Source organism: Daphnia magna, linkage group LG4 (assembly GCF_020631705.1).
Source record: "Daphnia magna isolate NIES linkage group LG4, ASM2063170v1.1, whole genome shotgun sequence".
In the NCBI taxonomy this organism is placed as follows: Eukaryota; Metazoa; Arthropoda; class Branchiopoda; order Diplostraca; family Daphniidae; genus Daphnia; species Daphnia magna.
Genome location: NC_059185.1, coordinates 5,372,196 through 5,389,035, shown reverse-complemented (window position 1 = coordinate 5,389,035; position 16,840 = coordinate 5,372,196). Strand labels below are relative to the sequence as shown.

At 42.4% G+C, this 16,840-nt stretch overlaps 3 protein-coding genes across 3 annotated transcripts; all 3 read left to right on the top strand.

Annotated features, from left to right (window-relative positions):
* The first annotated feature begins 3,430 nt into the window (after positions 1-3,430).
* Positions 3,431-4,894, top strand: LOC123471099. Its single transcript, XM_045171998.1, has 2 exons — positions 3,431-3,527; positions 4,227-4,894. The coding sequence occupies exons 1-2, from the start codon at positions 3,431-3,433 to the stop codon at positions 4,892-4,894; spliced, it is 765 nt and encodes a 254-aa protein (XP_045027933.1).
* A 2,598-nt stretch (positions 4,895-7,492) lies between these two features.
* Positions 7,493-8,621, top strand: LOC123471098. Its single transcript, XM_045171997.1, has 4 exons — positions 7,493-7,564; positions 7,749-8,052; positions 8,137-8,454; positions 8,605-8,621. Exons 1-4 carry the CDS (start codon positions 7,493-7,495, stop codon positions 8,619-8,621), a joined length of 711 nt encoding a protein of 236 aa, XP_045027932.1.
* Positions 8,622-13,009: 4,388 nt separating this feature from the next.
* Positions 13,010-15,972, top strand: LOC116934229 (mediator of RNA polymerase II transcription subunit 12). Its single transcript, XM_032941814.2, has 3 exons — positions 13,010-13,179; positions 13,274-14,998; positions 15,267-15,972. Exons 1-3 carry the CDS (start codon positions 13,140-13,142, stop codon positions 15,770-15,772), a joined length of 2,271 nt encoding a protein of 756 aa, XP_032797705.2. The 5' UTR covers positions 13,010-13,139; the 3' UTR covers positions 15,773-15,972.
* The last annotated feature ends 868 nt before the right edge of the window (positions 15,973-16,840 follow it).

Below are 16,840 nucleotides of genomic sequence, written 5' to 3'. Positions count from 1 at the left end.
AATTTCTAATAATAAGAAAGTAAATAATTGCAATTCAACATTGCTAGAACTATGAGAAGTAGGACTTTATTTCTAATTTGCATATACTGTACTATTTAGCCACTCAAATTATAAAGTAAAACAAAAACATTGAATTCTTACGTCAAAAATGGAGTACACTTGTGAAAAAGGAGAGCAGAAGACGGATTTCAAAGATTCCAGATGACTTGTGGCAATGACCAACAGAAGACTTCACAAGCACGACAAAAACGTTTTCCATGTAGGGCTGTGGAGCCCCTACGGAAACAGGATACCTTACAACATTGTATTGATGATTCTAAATTTCTAAATTTTTGAATTTTATTTCTAAAATTACATTTAGATTAAAATTACATTGATATGTTTTACTGGAAGACTGTTTGTTTAAAAAATAATGAGAATTAAAAACAAATTAGGAATAAAAATGTATCATTCACTTATTTAACTTAGCAATGGCAACGTCGTGCTTATGCCGCCATTCGTCATTCTGACATCAGTTTAGTGTTTACAGTTTTAACCGTGACACTGCGTTCACATCGAAGTTCGCGCTGAGCCTTTGTAGCCTTAGCGATAGGTCGTGCCACACCGTCTCATAGTGACACCCATTACCTACAGCAGGCCCCAGGCAAATCATCAACCTCTCGGCCACAGCCTGTCTACCTTTCTTGCGTCACAGCCCTCTGCCCCTTCCCCCTCAAGTGCCTATGACATCAGGACCAAACCACGTGTTGAAGCCACTATGTATCGCTCAAATCTCATGAACTACCGCAGCCCACCCCGTAAAAAACCGTGAAACGTCGAAACCAACCTCCCACCAGTGATCATCAAACTAGCGGACGGTAAATCGAGCTTTAAAAACATCTCTATAGCAGAACGAAAAGGGCTACAGGACTACATCATCCAACATGCCGGAGAACCTAAGGACTCTACAGTCCTTACTGGTGGCGACTTAGCAGTTTTTGCTCACAACGAAGACCAACAATCCAGCCTACTCATTCTCAAGGAACTGATGAATAGACCAGTAATCTGCTCGCTTCCCCTCAGCTCAACAACCAACAGATTAGGTGTTATTTTTGGTGTGCCAACGAGCGACACAATCGAAGATCTACAACAGGCTCTATCTGACCAAAATGTCACCCACGTTAAAAGACTGCCAATGCGGGGAAGCCCAGAAACGCCATCGGAAACCGTACTTCTTACATTCTCAACGCCCCTACCTCCTAGTGTAAAGATAGCATCACTAAGCTTCCAAGTCCAGATATCAGTTCCCAACCCATATAGATCCCTTAGGTGCTGGCGACTAGGCCACACAGCAGCAAGATGCAACGCCACTCAAAGTTGCTGTAAAAAATGCGGGAGACAACACCCTCTAGAGCAGGACTGCGTCACCAGGTGCGTTAATTGTGCCAGCCACAATCTGCGAGACCGAAGATATAGCATTCCTACTGGATAGAGCCAATGATTTCGTGGTCGGTGGGGACTTCAACGGCCATCACTCCCTGTGGGAAACTGACGCCAACGAAAACAAAGCAGGAAGATCCATCAACGATGCTCTAGCGAACATCGACAACGCTTGCCTCATTACCCCGATTAACCTCAACACCCGCATAGACCCGGCCACTGGTAAAGCGTCAACGATCGATCTGACGTTCACATCACCAGCGCTAGCCACGTTCGCATCAACCGCTTCGGGACCTTACATGGGCAGCGACCACATACCGATTATCACCACCCTTAACGCCTCACCCAGCAGAAGCTCAAGTTGCCCCGTAACATGGATAATAGACGAGGACAAGTGGCCCTCGTGGAATCATAACATCCTCGTCAAACACAAGTTCACTACAATTACTGACCCGGATATGGCCTTTAAAACGTTCATGGGAAGCGTAGAAGAAAGCAACGCAAAATATTTCAAGAAAACCGACCCAACAAGGCGACGGGAGACATGCAAGGATCCAGCGCGACCATGGTGGAACGAAAGATGCAAGAGGCTCGTAAAAAATGCCCGAAAGGCCTTCAAATAATGGAGGGAATCCCCCCTATCCCTCAACTTATACGAAAAAAGAAAAAAGGCAGAAGCAGAGAAAAGAAGATCAATAATAAAAGCAAAAAAAGAAGCGTGGAACACCTTTGTCTCCAGCCTGGGCCCCAACGACAAGCCGAAAATGTGGTCTTTCGTCAAAAACATGGCAGGCAAGGGTTCTGATCTATTCGCAGATGGCCGCGCCATCATCCTAAATGATACCTTATACAACACTCACCAGGAGAAATCCGAGCTGTTCCTAGAGAACTTCAACAATATCCACCCCAAGGATATCCCCATTAACAGGATCTTCGAGACCACGATCAGTGACACGGTCAACTTACAAAGCCCCAGCATCCTCAACGACCAGATAACACCAGAGGAAGTCGAGAGAGCCATCCCGAAATCCAAAAGCAACGCAACAGGACTGGACCTCATTCAAAATAAGATGCTGCAGAACCTTAGCAGTGCTAACAAAGCCCACCTCCTATACCTCTTCAATACTTTATTGTCAAACAAGTTTGTCCCAGCGCTTTGGAAAACAGCAGTAGTGATACCCCTCGTAAAACAAGGAAAACCAACTGAAGACCCGAACTCCTACAGACCAGTGTCGCTTACTTCATGCCTGGGCAAGACCCTAGAAAGAATCCTATCCAACCGACTTCACTGGTACCTGGAGGCCAAGGGCCTCATCAACGTCTCCCAGGCAGGATTCAGGAAAGGGTGTAGCACGACTGACCACATCGCCCAACTAGACAGCGACATCAAGCTCAGCTTCAACATGAAACAATGCACTGTAGCAACGTTCTTGTACATTAAAAAAGCCTACGACACAGTTTGGGTTCAGGGATTAATCTACAAGATGGCGAAGATTGGGGTCTCAGGACCCTTCCTAGGCTGGATTCAGGAATTCCTATCTGGGAGGAGAATGTGCGTCAGAATAGGAAACAATACGTCCCAAACCAGGCCATTGGAAAAGTACCTCAAGGGGCAGCCCTCAGCCCAATCCTATTCAACTTCATGCTGATCGATTTTCCTTCCCCTACCTCCGAGACAAAAATCCTACTCTAGGCGGACGACGTCACACTATACACCCAAGTGAGACGCCCAGAGGATGCAGAATTAACAATCCAACCGGTGCTCGAGCGCGTTTACCGGTGGGGCCGGAAGTGGAAGTTCACTTTCGCTCCCGAAAAATGCGCGATGGTGGTGTTCACAAGAGCCTATAATCCGGGCAACGATCCACTACTATTCCTAAACGGCTACCGCATCCAGTCCCAAGCCACCTTCAAATTCCTAGGAGTATGGTTCGACTCCATGCTGATCTGGAAGACTCACATCAACTACGTGGCTAACCGCTGCATACGATTGAAAAACCTGTTCGCTATAATGGCCAAAACAAACCCAGGCCCGACAGCCAAGACACTAGTCATGCTATATAAAAGTTTGGTCCGCAGTATAACGGACTACGGATCAATAGCATACGGTAGCGCAAGCAAATCTAATCTCAGAAAAATAGACGTCATTGGCAGAACGATACTAAGAACCATCCTGGGATCAAGACAATCCACGCCTGTTGAGATTTTGTATGCGGAGACTAATACGGAACCTTTACAATCGAGAACCAGCTGTCTCACCCGGAAATACCTGGCGCGCTTGAGCTACAAACCCCGCAACCCGATGCATGGCCCAGCGAAACAACTCCTATCAGCAACCTACGAGTGGAAACCCAGAAGCACCCCGGGCATAATCAGCGAAGCCAGGCATCTGAAAAACATAGGGATCACTATATTCCCACCCCAACCAGAGGTACCATTCGAGTATAAACACCCGCCACCAGTAGGCCTCCACCTGGCAGAACCGCTTGGTTCCCATTGAGTAAAAAGATAGCGTCAACATGCAGAGCCAAAACAATAGCTACTTTCGCCGCCCTAAACCAGCAAATACCGGAATCCACAATAAGGGTCTACACGGATGGCTCCAAATCGATGGACACGGACCCGATGACAAAGGCCTGCGCCGCCTACTTCCCGTCTTTGAATCTCGAAAACGCTTGGACGCTAACCGCAGGCACCAGTGTCTTCTCAGCAGAGCTAATCGCAATCGCCCAAGCGCTAAAACATATCAACAACCTAGACGATCACCCCCCCCCCCGAAGTGATGATCTTCAGCGATTGAAGCTCAGCAATTAAAACCATAATGTCAGCCACCCAGACCAACAATGAGGCGGTGAGCGACGCACGGGAGACGATAGCGAGCCTCAAATCGAGCGGAACAGCAACCACCATTGTATGGATCCCGAGCCATACAGGGATAGAGGGGAATGAAAAGGCGGACAGACTGGCCGCAATAGAGTGCACCAACCAAAATGGAAACAAGCTCGCGAATAATCTTTCGGTTGAGGAAATAATATCCCTTAGTAAAGCCAACTGGAGAGACAACTGTCTCTCCACTCTACGTGAGTGCCAGAAAAAATGTATCCAAGTAAGAAAAAGGCTAGGCGTCATCAAATGGCACCAACACAACAATAGGAAAATAGCAACATGCCTGCATAGACTGAGAAGCGGCCACCACTCCCTAAACTCGTTCAGGCACAGGATCGATCAAGAAGCCGACCCCGGTTGCCGATACGGTTGCAAAGAAATAGAAGACAGCCAACACGCTCTGCTTGTGTGCCCAAAACACGAAACCCACAGATCAAATCTACGCCTTTTCCTATCGGGTAACCACTTCACGTTCGACCAGGACACGATCCTCGGTCTGAACCTCGCATTAGACCCCAGGACACAGTTCAAAATCCGCAACCTACTCGCTAAGTTCCTGGTGCAATCAGGAGTCATCAGCTTAATCTAGGCCCATGCACAGACCTAGCTTCCAACGTACAAACAACTTAAAAACAAGACTCAAAAACTCACCATCTAGCTGTGACGACAACAACTGGCCACACTAACAGTGTCAGAAGGGCAGCACGTCTTCATCTATCCCAGAAAGGCTTAATCACTGGCAGCGCAAGCATGGACTACACAAAGAAAAGAAAAAGTTAGCATACAGTCAAGCCAAAATCTATAACTTTATACCACCAGCCTCAAATGGACTCTCAGCAACAGCTTCGCATAGGGCCAGAGCTGTATTCACTAGCCAGGCCAGGTAGTCTCACATGGCCACCCCATCAGTATGCAGCAATAACATCCACAACGAGCCCGGATTCCATGAAGTATCAGGCTGAAAACCAACAAATCAAGAACAGGGCCAATCTGAATCAATCTCCAAGATAAATCGTCACTGGTACGTGGTTCGCATCTGGAGCAAAAATCAAAACTGGAGCCTAGATCACCAATTAAAAAGAAAATACCGACACAACAGAAAACAACGCCATCATCACAACAAACAACCCAATCAGGATCGTCTGCAACGAGGGAAACTAAATATTTACCTGATTACCATTCTCCTACCTTAATCCATGTGATCCTCCCGTAACACAAATAACACCACTCGGTCACCTTCAACAAAGCAAGAGACTGTCACACCAGTACACCAACGCTACCGCCAGCGCACCTGCTAGTTTCAACGAACAGCCATCAGCTTCAGCCCCCGGTACAAAACATGACCGCCAGATGACCGAGAGGCAACCATCGCTGTACCAAAATTAAAACCACTCCTCTTCAGGCCTCCGGGAGGCCACCTATCCCCCACTTAATTGCGAAAATCTTAATTAAATATGATCCGTCTGCGTACGCCGGTGCGGAAGGGCTTCTCTGCGTAGAAGCCCAGTGCTGCAACTAGCAGCACAGCACCCATCCCCTAATACAATACAATACAATACTGCGTTCACATCTTGAAGATCAACAGTTCTGGATGAGCTTTTTAAAATTAAATCATGTATAACTTACCTTTTAAATTCCGTGGACGACAAGAGCATTATTCTCCATCTTCATCCGACGTTCGTCGAAAAAAAACATTAGTAGGAAAACGGCAGTGTAGAAGAAGGATCAATATTTCAGTTGCAAAATTCGTGATGATGAAAACTTACCGACAGAAACAAATAATTGTCTTGAGGGCATTCTATTAGTTTCACCATTACACAATCAGTGTGGTGTAATCTATGGTACTGATGATGATGATGAAATACAACAACTTGTATTGGATTCCAGTGAGTCAGAAGAGTATCCCATTGATTGGGATTTTGATATTGATGACAACGATGTTTCACATAACCCAAGGGACATTCCACGCCAAAAAAACCAATCGATGGCGCGTCAAAATTTAGATTTTTATAAAAATTGAAGTGTGTATTGGAAAATACACCAACAATTTATTGTCGAATTTTTGAATTTTTCATTTAATTAGTTTAAGAGTTATAGCGGTGTAAAAATCGCATTTTTTCATTTTGCCGAGAAGGCAGAAAAAATGTTTATTTTTCTTTTCTCTTACTCTTGCCTCTATTTTTTACTCGATTGCGATTTTAAAAATGTCAATCGATTTCTTATTACTTTCTTTATATAGCTCATAAATTAATTTTCTTTTTAATAAAAAATTTAATGTATAGTTAAAAGAATAAAAAAAAATTCTGCCACCTTCAAAATTCTGTATCACAGATTGCTTGTCGATTGCGAAATTTTAATTTTTACCACATGAAAGTAGAACTATCATTTATCATTATATAAAAAAACCACATGAACTTTTTTCTTTATAGTTGATAATTAATTCAATCTATAAACGGCTCTTTTTGCATTTCAAGACGTTTTTTTAGCCCTGAGCATTCTCCCCCCATGAACGTCGACCATTTACGATATGAAGGGGGGAATCGCTCCCCTCCCAAAATGGCCGACGTTCATGGGGGGAGACAAACTTTCCCAGTTGTTTCACTATCAGGGTGCATGAATAAATGAGACGACGAACTAAAAGAACAGTGGATGCCACCCCTGGTCGGAGAGCCTTGAACTGACGATGCGGCGGAGGGAGGTTTTAGGGCCGTTCTGATATAGGGGAGACCGGGGCTAGTTGGCTCACGGGGTAGGTTGCTCATTTCTAATTTTAAAATCACTTAATTTCCGTCTGCTGTTTTCAAAATAGCCAATAGTTTCAAAATCGACAGTTAGATGGTCTCACGTTGTTTCAGTTTTTCTATTGTGCAAAAAAAACGAACAGCATACGAAAAACGTTTTCGACAGCTGCTGGCCAACTTTTTTTTCCTCCGTGCTTTTCTTTTTCTTGGCGTAGGTAAGTGATTTAAACTTATAAGCTTTAAATGGATGAATTCATCATTCATTCAGCTTTAATTGGTTTACATTAAAATTTTTATTGACTGTTCGCAAACATTTTATAAATAATAAATAGTAGAGCAACCCCATATAGGGGTAAATTGGCACTTTTTTGAAGGGGTTAGTTGGCTCAAGTTGTGTCAGTGTGATGAAACTAGACCTTTTGTTTTTTCCTTCTTTAACATAGGAAATGGGGACTTATATTCGAAAAACAAGCCATGCTTCAGCATCTCCTGACCTTATTCGAAGGGCCATTAATTTGGTAAAAGAAGAAAACAGAAAAATCTCCGACGTATCTAAGAAACTGAGTATTCCAAGAAGATCTTTGACTCGTTACATAAAAACTGGAGAAGAAAAGCCATTGGCTACAGCAAGTCATGCAAGGTGAGTTTTCATTCATATTTTATGTTTATATAACCTTTAAATACATTTCATATTTTGTCTAGGTCTTTTCATCTGCGCATGAGAATGACTTGGAAGAATACCTTCACCAATCAGCTGATATCTACTTTGGGCTCTCTCCGAAGGAAGTCAGAAAGATGGCCTGGCTTTATGCCACCATGCGGAAGCTAAATTTTCCTGAAACGTTGAATACCAATAAAGAGGCTGGAGTGGATTGGTTCAGTGGGTTCCTCAAGCGATACCCAATTCTCTCCATTAGGAAACCTGAAGCAACTTCCCTGGCACGGACATCTGCTTTTAACCAACATAATGTGGATCTAGCAAATTTTGACAACATTGACATTGATGGTAGGCCTAACTATAGTTTCAAGAATTATTTTTGATGGTGACTAATATTTCAAAAATAATTCATTTTTTCATGTTTACGTGTAGAAGCCCAAATTGTCTCAGAAGCAGTGCCATCTCCCCCAGTTCCGCGACAAAAATCTCCTCTGCAAGAATTGCTGCCACTACCCAAAGCTGGACCAAGAAAGCAAACCAAAAACAACGGCCGTCGTAAAAGAACAACCGCTATTTTGACCAACACTCCGGTTAAAGCAGTCATCGAAGCAGAGAAGATGGCTGTAAAGAGCAAAGCTGCTAGAAAGATGTTTCCGGATCAAGCTGGTTCCTCCAAAAAGAAGCGGATGCCGAAAAAAGCAATTGGAGCAACTTGCCCCGTTGGCATAGGCAACCTGCCCCCGGGATGGGGTAAGTCGCCCATTTAGGGGTGTCCCAATAAAACATTTTTTCAATCACGATCGCGTTATTTTCCGTATTTCTTGTCCAAAGCAATTTTATAGATGAGATGTTTATTAATATTCTCAATATAAATTTGTCTCAATTATATGAAAAGTTTAGGTGTGGGACGCTTCTAAAAAAAAGTGAGCCAAGTAGCCCCGGTTTCCCCTAGTTATCAGTTTGACCGTACCAATTTGTGGTTATTCGCTCTAAATTACCGACCCAATCATTGTCAGCTTTTTCTCTTCACGTTGGTGAAGATTGAAAGATGTTGTGATCTTTAATGCATTCTTCGAGTTGGTTAGTTAGATCTCTTCTCATGTAAGTCAGTTCGGTCCGACTGTTTAGCTCGGCCATGTGTTTTTCTATCTTTTTATACACCGCGTGTGGTGGTTTTTTTTCATTTATTCTGACTTGCTTATTGGCAGGATCCTGAAACAATTTCGGATACTCTTCCATGTGATCCGTTTGAATGTCGGCATTTTGACTCTGGGGTCATGCTTCGGCCATCTTTGCGGTAACGATACGAAGGCAATGAATGACTAGCATACAACAATAAATTTAGGTGAGAGATCAACCAAAAGCCAGACCAACCCTTTTTAAGGGTAGAGCTAATGCTTTTTAAAGGCCTAGGACTATGCTCATTAGGAGTACGCCTTCTCTAGAATTTTGTTGATAATTGCCACGTGCAGTAAACAAAAGACCAACCAAGTGTACGCCAACCAACTTTACGGTCTAGGGCTGTACTCTTTAGGACTATTTGGAATGAAATTATAATAAAGAATCTTTGAGACGAAAATACATCCAGCCTGAGCTTAATTGAATTCAAATTCTTTTAATTGTTGAGCGTCTAGTAAATCTGAAGGATCCGGTTCAATTTGCAAAACAAAATGTTCTTCTTCTTGAGCTTGGAAACTAGCGAGGTGCTGATGAGCCTACGCGATAGCGTTATCGATTTTTTTATGATTATCGTCTTTTTCGGGACGAACGAGTTGGTTGGCTTAACGATGTGGCAGCAACTGGATGTCTGTCTGCGTCTTGATGTCAGTTAGGTATCTTTAAGTTTTGGTTTAGGCGTCGCCAATCAACCACCATTTTCACATTTTTATCGGTAAATGCTACAATATTTATTCATGCGATTTGAACCATGCATTACGCGTCGTTGTGTCAAGGGCGGGAGCTATAACCACAACGTCAAATATGTCTATATCCCAAAATTTGGCACGAAAATAATATGTTGCCTTTACACGACAAAAATTTTAAATGTTTTTTATGGACTTGTAGCTTTACGGTAGAGCGTGCAGTGTACGATGCGGACGATCCGTGTTTAATTCCAGGTAGATTCACAGCTAGACTTCGGAATATTATATATTTTCGGGTAAAATTTCCCCTACGCCTCAGGGGAAAAAGGGGAAAATTGGCGTGGGGTACGCGGGTATTTCCCCGCCAGACGCGTGGGGAAGCTACGGTAAATGAATATTTTCAAAGTGGATTTACTACCTCAAGACATCATTTGCACCCCCATAAACTTGGTATGGTTAAATTTGTCTAATTAAGACAAATCTTTCTATGCTAATTTTAAGTTTCTAACTAAAAGTTCGGGATACTAGGATACTGCCCCATTTCTAAGTTCCGTTTAGCTTGTTTTGGAAAAAGCTCCACATGGTTTGTGGCCGAATTGGTGTCATCTTGCATCCCTGTGCAAGACATTATTCACGAAGGAGCAAAGTTACGAACAAGGGTTTTGAAGAGCCTCCCACAAAGTAAATTGATTATGCCTTTTGGGGACAAAACCGCCACGCCATCGTATATAATCTCTTTGATGGATTTTGTCACCAAAGATCAACATGGACTGAGAGAAGGGGACATCTTCTTGGAGGACAAGATGAATAACGACGCTGTTTTGCGTATTTGCCGCCCCGAGGTACAAGCTTTGCTTACGAAGCATGTTAGTGGGTCGGAGGGCACCTTCTTTTACCTGAAACTGATCCAGTGTATTTTATCCTCGGTCACACCTATTACCCCCCAGAATTCTGGGGGCCTCTAGCGACCTAAAATGCTATTACCCCCCAGAATTCTGGGGGTCTCCAGGGTTGCTAATGCTATTGCCCCCTAGAATTCAGCGCAGCCGTAACCTCTGTACCTATATATAGTTAATGGTATATAGTTAATCTTAGTTTGCGCAATTTTAAATACCTAACTAAAAACAGAAACAACTTAAGTAATTTTTTAAAAAATAAACAATCCTGACAGTACGCTTCGTGTGTACTGAGCGAACAAAATAGCACGTTCATTGTTGAACGGCTAACATTTAATATTAAACATTTACAGGTAAAGAGCTAAACATGTTTTACCTGCATAATTGAGAGAAGCATTTCAGCAGTTCAATTAGCAAAGTACGGAATGTTGACTCGTAAAAGATTGGCAGGTACAAGGTATCGACAATGCAATGTTTTCAAGTTACCCAATCTTTTCTATCTTTGCAATCTGCCTTGTTTTCTCAACCTCTCGAAACTATTTTATTTTAAAAACCACACTAAGGCATCAGAAAGTTGAATATAAAATATAATGAAAATTGAAATAAAATGTAAAAAAAAAAAAAAACACAAAAAAACAAGAAAATTAACAGCAAACACTAGTGTCCCATGGATTCTGGGGGGCAATAGCATTCTTGGGCGCTAGAGGCCCCAAGAATTCTAGGGGGCAATAGATTTTACCATTATGTATGCAGCGTCCCACCACCCGCATTCGACGGAGAAGTCCTTATGTACAACAAGGCAACCGCCTACGAGCTGGGAATATTTTTGGGAAACATTTTGTAATATCTGCATTCATGGTTCAATAAATATAAACTGCACAAAGAAGACAATAAAATTCTTATTTTTATTATCAAGCTAGGGAAAGCACTTCTGATATCACAGCAAAATGTATAACTCTTAAACCAAATCCATTCAAACCTGTGGATCTCAAGCTCAAATGGGAAATCTTAGACCAAAGCCGTGAAAAGTAAGCCAAACTTCGGCGAAAAATTGAAATTGAAGCCAAATTCAAGCCAAAAGCTTGAATCTTAAGCCAAATCGTTGGATTTGAAGCCAAAATTGGCTATTTGAAGCCAAAATTGGCTATTTGAAGCCAAAATTGGGGATTTCAAGCCAAAATTTGGCCTCCCGTACACTTTGGTTGGGAGTTGCCAACCCCCCGATTATTTTTATCATCTAACGGTAAGAATTGTATTTCTCGGCCTATTCACTTTTCATTCAGCAATCAAAAACTGTGCAGACGACGGTGACAAAAATAACAGAATGTCGACAATTTCATGTGTTTACCGTGTCATGCGGATTCCAGAAAATGTTCAGAGATGTCACTTTGGATTCCAAAAATTGACCGCGTTCGGTGTTCGAAGATCAAAAGTTTTTGATCCGGGAACAGATCAAAATCATTTTGCAAAGATTTGAGCCCAGATCAAATACTTTATCAAAATTGTGTTCTCGCTCAAAAATTGAGCCAGAATAGGGCAACTCTGCCCGTGGCATAAAGCCTTAGGATATGGGGGGAGGTGGCAAAGATGGGAGAAAGAAGGGAGAAAAGCGAATAATTTCTCCCATCTTTTCAATCATTTTAATAATGATGGCTAGTAAAAGTGTCGTCTACTTTCGTTCGACAACGTTATGTATTAACATTATTTCAAACGAAAATCGACCCTTTCTTTGTGGTAAAAAGCCACCAACCTTATGTTACTTTGATATGGATGATTATTTGTTGTTTCTGATCTCACAGTTTACTGTATCGGGGACGTTAATGACACATTTTTGCGAAATTATATTTTTATTTTTATTTTTGATTGGCTTATTTTTCCTCTAGGCTGGCTACAAAACGAAACGGGTTTACAAAAGATGCCGACTTGTACGCATAATAAGCTGTTTTATATCTGATCTTCTCCACTGATGATGTGCATTCCGAGAGCCAAACCATTGAATTGTTGAAGGCTGAAGATTTCTGTACAACACAGAAAAAGCAACGTGAAATAAATGGAAAGTTGAATTGCTTATGCTTTCCTTTATTATGCTTATGCTTATGATTTTCGGTTGAAGCAATACAATATTCTAGTTCCGGAATTATGACACAGATCCGAGTTCTGAGCCTTCAACCTATAGACGTGACCAGCTGTGCATTAGTTACAAGCCGTCAAAACAACACAGAAAGAAAAGCTGTTAGATACCATTTATAATTCAGTTGCATATTGGTGCAGGAGGAAGCAGGAAAAAGAATATGATTGCCTCGGCCAAAGTGAAAGGGAGATCTTTGGCAACCGGTAACGTATTCACGAATGGTTGACTCATAAAGTAACCTAGTAAAAGAAAAAAAAAGATACAAAATCGGAACAATGAATGTAACCCACCATACTGAAGTGAAAATCAGTGTTGACCGGAGCTTAGAAACATGGGGACAGCTCAAAATGAAGCTAAAGGCGGAAACTTCCTTGTTTTCTTGCTAGATATGATGCCTATATAAAGAGGCAGTAAATTTCTTTATCAGGGTCATTCAGTCAGCCGTCAGTTCCAGTTTCTTCTCACAGACATCATCAACTTTAAAAAAAAAACTATTCGGTTCGTCGTTGCGTCATTTTATACCAAGTACACTCTGTTCCTGAAGTGATGATTCGTCATTCGCTATTTTCTGCCTTGTCCATTTCAGGTAAAATACTTACACCTTATTTACAAAATGGAACACAGATCCTGATTTTGTTTTAAATTTTGCATGATATTAAATGTTTAATATTTCTTTTCAGTATGGGTGATCGTGGCGCTGTTGTTGTTCGGTTCCCTCAGTCATGCCTTGGGGGACGATGATCAAGACGGTCCACCTACTCACCGTAGCAATAACACACAGTCGTCGGGCTTCACGGCGAATCAAGTCGGTCGCTTCCCGAATGGCAACAACGATGTTTCGCCATTATTTCGATTTTCTCAGTCCTCCCAGTTTGGTTTACCTTTCCAAGCGGGAATGGGCTTCCCATTCAACAGTGCGGCATTTCAGCAAAACGGATTTCCGCAGTTAAACAGTTTCCAGCAAACTAGCCTTCCGCAGCAGAATGGATTCCAGCAGAACAATTCTCCACAAAATGGATTCCTGCAGGGCGGTTTTCCTCAAAATGGTTTCCAACAACCTGGCTTTTCGCCGAATAATTTTCGCCAAAACACTTTACCACAAAACGGCTTCCAACAAAGCCTTCTCCAACAGCAGAACGGAGGATTTGGTCAAGGAAATCAATTCAGCTCGTTAGGACTGCAAAGTCAATTGGGAGGAAATTTGGGTCTTCAAAATCAATTAAGCGGGAACAGCTTTCAAAATCAATTAGGCGGGAACGGTTTTCAAAATCAATTGGGTCTTCAAAATCAGTTAGGTTTTTCGCAAAATCCTCTCGAATTAGGATTATTGCAACAAAACCAAATGACTCTCCAAAACCAGTTTGCTTTGAAAAATCAGTTAGGTGTTCAGAATCAGTTGGGTATTCAGAATCCATTTCAACTTCAGAATCAATTGGGGTTCCAGAACCAGCTACGAGGACAACAACAGAGTCCACTCAGTTTTTCCCAGCAACTAGGGCCATCTGGTTTTAATAACGAGCTACTTGTATCACAACTCGGCCTGAGTAATCCTCAGCTTACTTCATCCAACTTAGGGTTTGGGCAATCCAACTTCGGACTCGGTTTTCCACAGAGTAACAGCGGAACGTTGTTCGCAACCACAGGCTCTGAATCAGGATCTTCTTCCGCTCGTCCCATAGGCTCCAACCAGGTCCTTTTGCAAGGAGGTCAGTTTCAGGAATCTCCTTCTTTGTCGGGTTTACAATTCGGAAGCACAAATCGCTTCCCCTTCGGAACATCGTCCGTGACGAACAACCGTTTCTCTGCCAATGGCGTCGGTCGGGGTGAGTCTCAGTTTGGCAGTCAGTTTGCTAGCCAATTAAATAGCGATCCATTCCTGAGCCAACGACCTCAGTTCCAGTTTTCGGTCGGCAACGGGCAGCAAAGCAAACAGGTCCGTGAATTCTCACCAAATGAGCGAGCCCTTTCCTTCAACGATTCCTTCGATCTTACTAGTCAGTTTCAGCCGCAAGAACTCCAGCAGCAACATCAGCCAATAAATAATCCTTTCCTCTTTCAACAACATTTGTCATCGTTCAATAACCAACCATTCGCTGGCAACTCCCAACTATTGCCGCAGAATCAACAGCCACTACGTACACAGTTTAACGCGTTTCCCTTATTGACGCTAGATCAACAACAGAAACAACAACAAGGCCAACAACAGATGGTACCACAGAAAGAATTCGCGACGTTCAATAATCGTCCAGTTCTTCAGCTTCAAACCGTTCCTTTCAGCAACGATGACGACGACGATACAAAACCTTTGTTTAATCATCAAGCTGCTCAGCCGCAGAAACCACAACAGCAGTCATTACCACTACCCATTGCCATGACTGACTTTTCGTGCGATGGTCGCCCACCTGGTAATTAAAAGCGAAAGGAGCTCATTTTAAAGCACTTGTGCTTCAACGAATTCAAATTCACTTTTGGCTGACGTAGAAAATAATTTTGAGCATTGTTTTATTTGCATAGCTACCGCTATAATTCAATATGTGTGTGGGCCTCTGGCCCGGTAACATCTCCTTCATTGTTTTTAATAGTTTTGGCGTGCTGGATATAAAAAAATTCCTCTTTGAACACATTTACGGAAGGCGCTATACTCACGTACGTGTTTTTCGTATTTGTTTTCAGGTTATTATGCTGATGTTAAGAACGAATGCCGAACATTCCACATCTGCATTGATGATGGCTCTGCTTCAGGACTGAAGAGATCGTTCGCTTGCCCCAATGGCACACTATTCGATCAAGTGAATAGCGTTTGCCAATGGAAAGAAAGTATGGATTGCTCCAAGAGTCACCTGTTTTACCCTCGACGTGCTGCAAGCAGCACAGAATCAGCGACGACAGCATCCAACAGCGAAATCCGCCCAACATCGAGCCCTTTAAATTCTCAGATCCCTTCACCCATTGGCGGTTTTCTTAACAGCACACCACCCACCAATTTTATGTTTTTAGGCGTTGGACAACCGAGTCCAGCAATGGGCTCGCTTGACGCAGGACGTAGTCTTGAGGACACGAGAAGAAATGCTGACAACGGTGGGATTCGAACCAGAAGCACTTTGTATGCTCCGCCACAAATTCGGCCGCCTCTTTTTCGCCCATCCGAGCGGATAGATGACCCCCGAAAAGCCGCTTAAGGTGACGGGTATCAGTGTAATTCCTAGACAGTATTTTAACTAAGTGGTTAATGTACATCACACTAAAATTTTGTGCATGGTAGCTTATCGCCTTCGATAACATTACCAAAGGTTTTTCCAATGCCCGATGAAGCTGATATATCATACCATTGTTGTATTATTATTATAATTGAAACAAATTGGCGCTTTTTTGTTTTTAACTTGTCATTAGCTACAATTTACTTTGTCGACAATTTTTCCTGTTCACACAGTCTATCGTATAGTTTCCGGGTCAACGCTCTTGCAACACAAACTAGTTCTTGACACGGGAAAAAATCTACATTCGAGCTTATATCTCACAACACAACAAAATTTGAAATCATTATAAAGTGATACTAATGCCCGTACTAAAGGAATAAACTGACCAAAAGTCTTTCCTCCCAAATAGCATGCAGTTTTGGGGTCGTGCTATGACAGACGGGAAATATGTCAAGATTGTTGCAAAAGAGTAGGCTACTCGTAACAATTCAACACAATCATTCCCATAATCATAGCGGTGTGTACCCGGAAATTCAATTTAGACTCAAAATAAAGCATTTCGTGAATTCACTAATAGATTACTGGAAAAGCAAACGAATTCATAATTATGAAGCTCGACAAAGCTACCCGTAAGGACTTCCGCAGTGAAATCTAAACGGTAATATGGATAATATTCCAGACTGTTATTTTTGAATGCAAAAATGAGATCGCTCATCACGGCACGGTCCTTACATTATTAGTCGGATTGTCGTATTAACCAATAAATTCTCTCAGCTGAAAGTTCGGAGTGATAAGCCGCCGCGTTGTTTATCTGCGGAGATACGTGGTTCTGTGTTAAACTAGTGGAATGATTTATCGCTTTTATGACGGCTTCACAACCCTTGTAACAAAATTTTGACCGCTTGACACAAAAAATCAGAAAAATCGAATGTTAACACTAGACTAAATCAAGGGTTTCGTCCAACGTAACGTGCGAGTTCTTCTCCTAAAACTGCGGGTTTCTATTCAATTATGTTGTTTTGTTCTTTTTCCAAAGTGGATTTAACGAGC